Consider the following 6,609-nt stretch of genomic DNA (forward strand, 5'->3'; position numbering starts at 1 on the left):
TGCTGTCTTTAATGCACGCATGCTGTTTTCCCTTTCTGTCCCCTTTCTCTGCCTCTCCCCCGTGCCCTCTTTTGAAGTACCCGGGGCTCCTGTGGTTTTCAAAGGGTCGGTAAAGGGCAGCCTACTGTCCTATCGAAGGCATGCCGGGGGATAAGCGTACGTCACCACCTGTCCCCACGTCTCTCTGTCAACAGACACTGCTGGGTGTCACTGTACTCACGCCTCCAACATCTCGCCCCCCGCTGCTTATACTGCGCTCTCTCACATTCAAGACAAAGATTACATGAGCGAGCGAGCGAGCGAACGAACACACACACACACACACACACACACACACACACACACACACACACACACACACACACACACACACACACACACACACACACACACACACACGGACCCTTACTGTCCGCTGACTGCCCCGCTGGAGTCAAATCAAGGACCCCCACTGGTGAAAGAACTCCCCCCTATCCCTCCACCCCCACTCCTAACTTCCCCATAACAAAGTGATCTGGCTGGCCCGCTGCCAACCCTCTGGGAGAGAAAGTCCTCTGTCCTGGGGAGAGAGAGTCAATTATTACAGGGCCGAGGTCACGCAGAGAGCGGGAGATTGAGCCAAACTTCTTCAATGTGAGAAATTAGCCTTTCAAACGGTCATCCAGAGACCAAAACGCCTCACGGGAGTGGTGCACGCGGGTGCGTTTGTCTCTGTTCGTTCTCATTGCAGAGAAAATCCCACGCCTTTCAGAAGCTATGTGGACCCATCTGATCTCCAACTCATTCATCCGTACCCTCCTCCCGCCTGTCTTGCCCTGCAGTGTACGGCACCCCTCCCAAAGGCACGGGGCTGTGACCCGCGCCGTGGTCCGGAAGCGAGGCCAGCGTGGAGCAGGACGATCCAAGATTAGACACCAGGCCCGAGTCTGAATCGGACACGGCCAGCTCCTCGAACTTCTGTATGACAGTCCTCACAGAGCGGAAGGGGACATCCCTACGCCATCGTCCCCTGCCAGCCCCGCAGGGGCCCCGGTAGGCCGACGTCCCGCCGATGAAGACGTGGGGAGGAGGGGGTAGGCCACAACGCAGTCTCAACTTCCCCTGGCCGAGACACAGAGCGGGGAGCACGCCGGCGGGGCTGAAGCGGGTCGGCAGAGTGGCAAGGTGCTCCTGGGTGAGCGGGTTGGAGAAGCTTAGCACCCCGCCTCCCATGTTGAGGAAGACACCCAACGTTTTGACCTGGGGAGGCACAGCGCGAAGCACCTCCCGGCTGCCGTCGTACACCGCCCTGAAGGACAAGTCCCGCCTCTCCAGCCACCAGCCACCAGAACCGTCCAATGACATCACACCTGAGGTGGGAAACAGTTACAGTATTCTGTATTGCTATAATGATGCACTTAAGGATTAACTATCCTTTTTAAAGTCCATTTGCTTTTCAACATAACTGGGGTCACAGTCATTGTTGATATAGATCAATGGTGGGAAACCACTTCTTTTTTTATCTACCAGGTGATCAGATTGGGCTTGATCAATTGGGTTGATCAAAAACAACCATTAACCATTCATTGCTTGATGTGCATAAGACTTTTGTCATTCAAGATCAAGGCACATCTTGGTGCTGAGACAAACTGTAAGGACAGTTTTACTGCTCCAAACTTTATTTACAACATTTTGAGGCTCATGGATCTTCTTCAGGTTAAAAGAAAAAACGGTTTTATTATTAACTTATTGTCCTATTCTATACTATAATAAGTCATAAAAGCAATGGTGGTTTTCACTGTCTGATAAAGGTTTCCCACCCTAAACGATCCATTGCAGCTTCATTTTTAAAACAGTTTCTTTTTAAACAAATCTGCCAGGTTGGTCCCATTAGAAATAAATAAACCTTTGTTTTTATCCTAAGGGAAATTCAGTTGCCAAGCAGTAAGAATGAAACAAATGTGCAAGTAAGGGTAGAGAATAAGAAGAGAAGTGATACGGTAACACTAATTAAAATAGGATAATAATATACCAAACAATAAGAACTTGTTGTTGGTGCACTGGGGGTCTAGGGTGGACATCTAATAGGTTATATGTATCAGCCACATATTGTTTACACTACCATGATGGCAGGTAATCACATAGGTGTTGGACTTTTATGATAAAGCGTCACAGTGTCTTAACCTTCCCACTTTTTTCGGCCCTATTTTATGTTTGTGTTGCACAAGAGTAGTGAAAATAGCTCACAACGCGTCGCATCATGATGTGTTGTGAGCTTGTAGATCTGTTATTTTAGCTTTAAAAAACAATAATTACACTATTGGCCTATAATGACAAAGCCAAAATAGGGACTCCAGGTTGAAAGTGGTTACGGTAATAAGACAGAGCTCAGAGCTACAGACGGCTCTGGCAGAGGTCCGTCCTTGGCCAGTAAGCGATGCATGTCATTCCACACCATCTCCAGGGTACAAAGTGGCACATTTTTTACTTTGACACAAACGAACAAATTGTTTATGACTGGGACACATGCACTCATACAGACTGCAGATGTTAGGTCGGTTTAGCCAAGGCTATTAATTTAATAAGTTGTGGACCAGCCAAGAGTTGAAATCAATTTTCCAAATGCCAGTGAAAGACATGGGCTGTGCTGGAGAGCATCAATCAATTATAGTTCTGAATGTCTAATAATAAAGCTGCAATGCCGAACTGAATAAAAACCAATCTGTATAGTAAGGTATGTCAATACAATATAACTTGCACATCTGCAGTGGTTGGAGGTGTTCTCCCTACTCTTCCATTAAAAAATGTAGAGCCTGGTGTTGGGTAGGACACCTACTGGTTGACAAACAGCACTGCCTGAAGCTAAGAAGGCCATTATCTCCCTGGTTTCCCACACAGGAGAATCCTGTTAAGGGCCGTTCACACTGAGCACTATATATAACTATAACAATATAGTATATTGTCAAACGGCGCGCACGTGTGTGTGTGTGTGTGTGTGTGTGTGTGTGTGTGTGTGTGTGTGTGTGTGTGTGTGTGTGTGTGTGTGTGTACACGCGCGTGTGTGTGTCACATTGTGTGGGTGTCTGGGTGACAGCAAGAGTGTAGGTTAGCAGCGTGCATGTGGGGGATTTTGTGCATCTGCATGTGGATGTCATGTACACTCTCATCCTTGTGTTATAGCATGAGACAAGTCTTGTGGGCAGTTTCTTTTTTCCCCTGCAAATCCGCTGCAAATCAGTTCTGAAAACCCCCTGAAAAACCCAACTGTGACAACAGCTGAAGAAATAACAAGGACAGTGGGCATGGAAGCCACTATATCAACAAACAAAGCCTCACCGATTTTGTAGAGATTGCTGTTGCAGACATCCACCTCCCAGTAGTACTGTCCCCGGGTGATGACAACATTAGCACTCGCGTGAGGGAGCGTGGACGCGACCCGCGGGTCAGAGGCGATCGGTGACCTCCTGACCTTGCGGCCGCCATGATGACTAGTGGGTGGTGTTGGCGGAGTCCGTCCTTGGAAGGCGACAGTCAGGAAAGAGTTGGACAGATGGAGCGACGCAGGGAGACTGGAGGGCTCCAGAGCAAAAGACAGCCCTAAAAGACCCAGCAGAAGCGAGTGGAAGAGGAAAGGGGAAAGCTTGTTTTAATTAATTTCAAGTTTTTTATAAGGTAGCTGCAACAGATAAGGGACAACTTTGGATATTTACATCTAGTCTACTATCTAGACAACGATCAGTTGCTTAAAAAAAAGAAAGAAAATACTTTTAATGAGAGAAGTTTTTCTTAAGTGCTGAAAAAGCAGCTGTCTGGGTATGGAGAATGACATCACTAGTGGAGGAAGTTACTAGTTATTGAATGTACTTGGTATAATATTGGCCTATAAACATACATTGTAAATGTCTAGCACTCAAAAGCAGCTATACTTGCAATGCTCTGGAAGCCTCTGTTAAGGGTGAAATTCAATCTTTATTGATGATTATAAGTATCCTTGTATTTCTTTATATGGAGCTTGGGTGAGTTTAATGGGGTGGACTTCTTCCACTCCTGACTTCACACAACTTTATTTAGTGGATCATGTCTGAATGGTGGGGCGTTGCAGATTCTGCTGTTCAAACACCCGTTTTCCAGAATGTATTTTCCAAACATATTTGTTGTTTATGAGAATGCCAAATTTTCAGATTATTTGAATTTCCAGTGCTTAAATGTATTTATTGCCCTATCTTTAACAGAAGGCATTTTCAATGAGGCTATCCAACATTTTAAATAGGTACATCTGCAAGGCTGTAAATTACTTTCATCGTAAACAAAGTATCACTGCATTATATAGATATGAATGACATATTACATAATATGTAAGTATGATTTCAGACCTAGTACAGAGCGCTCCATCTCGTCCTCTTGCAGGTCTATTCCGCCCTCTACTGGTGCTGTTAAGGAAGTGGTTTGACTGGATCCTGGGTGAAACATGGAGACTCAAAGTGGCCTCTATTCAGGTTAAAAACAACCACATGAACCCTGGCATCCCTATCCTGGTTATGCCATTATATATCCCTATCCTGGTTATGTCATATATAATCCAAATCTACAAAGTCATAATGCTCTTCTTACTTCCTTCACAGGTGTTACCAATGATACTAATGAAGGCTCTGTTCCATTCTGGTCAAACAGAGTCAGGGTGCTGATATTGTGTATGTTGGCACACTAGAAATACTAGTGGGTCTCAAAGTGTGGTCCAGGGACCCTCATGGTTCCTTGAGAGGGTGTAACTCTGAGAGTGTACAAATGGAACCAAATGGACCCTCCCGGGTCTTTTTGGTTCCATTTGTACACTCTCAGAGTTATGGGGGTCCTTGAAATTAAAAAGTTTGAGAACCACTGTGCTACACTAAATGGAACAGAGCCTTCATTAGTGTCATTGGTAACACCTGTGAAGGAAGTAAGAAGAGGCCCAATTTCTTTCCAATATGGCTGCTGTGCATAGAGCCTATTCCCTGTTGGATGACCGGTAGGTGTTTGGTTTCAAAGTGGCCTCTATTCAGGTTAACAAGAAATGACCAAAGTCATAATAAAGCCACATGCGGCAGGCTTTTTTCCCCCCCCAATCTTTTCCTAGACCTGATTACTTGTTTTTCGGATTGCTTGTTTCTCTCGCCAAACCTGGCAACATTTAGCGTCACAGAATCTGCGACGCTAAACGCTCTAATGTTTTTTATATAAGTGGTGGCAACATTTTGTGACACCACACAGGTCTTCCCAACAATAGCTAAGATTGAAGTCAGTGTGAACATGGCCAAATAATAACTTAATAGCCAAACTAGGTCTAATGAAGCACGCTAGCATTAAGGCTAACCCTCCTGCCTGAGGCTGCAGTAAAAGTCGCACTGTCTGTGAATGAGGGGAGGCAGCGGAGCAGGGTTACTGCGGGGGGCGGGCCGTCTCCCCATTCGTGTCGCCATTGGCTTAAAGGACAGCCAGGACAGCCAATGACACTTAGGTGTCACTCAGGTGTCGCTTGGGTGTCGCTTGGGTGTCGGACTAGGTCTTAGTCTGTCTGTAGAGCCGCCAGCTTTCAGCATGCGGCTAAAAACAAACACATGAACCCTGGCATCCCTATCCTGGTTATGCCATTATATATCCCTATCCTGGTTATGTCATATATAATCCAAATCTACAAAGTCATAATGCGTCACATCACAACATATTCCGAGCTTGTAGATCGGCTATTTTATATAGTATATAGGTATATATAGGGCTTAGGTTTTCTGAAGCTACCTTCGCATCACCACACTCACCATGCAGAGAGCACATGACTCCCCCTGTTCTGCTGCAGCTGGAGTTCTTCTAAACACAGAGGGGAGTAGGGAGGGTGTCAGTGTGAAATTGCATTTCTTGTCCAAGAATCAGCTGCCATTAAAATAAAATAAAATAAAATAAAATAAAATAAAATAAAATAAAATAAAATAAATTAAAATAAAATAAAATAAAATAAAATAAAATAAAATAAAATAAAATAAAATAAAATAAAATAGTGTCTCTCACTTGCAAAGGTAAGAGGGCCGTTTCGGACACTCCCTCGACATTGATGTTCCCCTCTTGGGCGCTGCTGCTCCCAGGTGTCAGGGTGGGGTCGAGGGGTAGACAGCTGATGGCAGATGCCCACCCCCAGCACGGCAGCTCCACCTGGTGTCGACAGCCCGGGCACAGCACGGAGCACACGGGAGGGAGGCTGGTGGTGGTGGCGCGACGGCGCCGCAGGCCGGCAGGGGCACTGCCACGTCCTAGCACCGCGTGGACCTCTCCGCGCGATACACAGCGACCACACAAGGTGTGGGAACACGGCAGGAGGAGGGCGACATCGTACTCACCACCGCAAGACGGACAGAGAGAGGATGGCCTCCAGTCTCTATTTTGCCTTTCCTCTTCATCATCCTCCTCCTCTTCCCTCCCAGGCTTTTGCCCTTCAGCGCCCTCGTCTGGTGGTGTATTTAGCTCCCTCTGTGTTCTCTGGGTACAAAGGGGGGTTGTTGACATTATTGTCAAAGTGTTAAAAAAAAATCCTTAAAACATGATGTCACCAAAAAAATCCTTTAAAACATGATGTCACCGCTTCTTGTTTTCCTTTTTATT

The 6,609-nt window shown here is 46.1% G+C and overlaps 1 protein-coding gene across 1 annotated transcript in view; it reads right to left on the reverse strand.

Moving 5' to 3' along the window:
- Positions 1-780: 780 nt before the first annotated feature.
- The window catches only part of LOC311050647 (uncharacterized protein), a gene marked incomplete at both ends in the record, with an annotated part of 6,751 nt that continues 922 nt past the window's right edge, over positions 781-6,609 (reverse strand). The window contains 4 exons of the mRNA XM_084064733.1: positions 781-1,349; positions 3,316-3,576; positions 5,775-5,823; positions 6,022-6,486. Of these exons, the coding sequence (XP_083920859.1) occupies positions 781-1,349; positions 3,316-3,576; positions 5,775-5,823; positions 6,022-6,486 (1,344 nt within the window). The remainder of the gene's footprint in view (positions 1,350-3,315; positions 3,577-5,774; positions 5,824-6,021; positions 6,487-6,609) is intronic.

Source organism: Gymnoscopelus microlampas (assembly GCF_963454915.1).
Source record: "Gymnoscopelus microlampas genome assembly, chromosome: 8".
Taxonomy (NCBI): domain Eukaryota; kingdom Metazoa; phylum Chordata; class Actinopteri; order Myctophiformes; family Myctophidae; genus Gymnoscopelus; species Gymnoscopelus microlampas.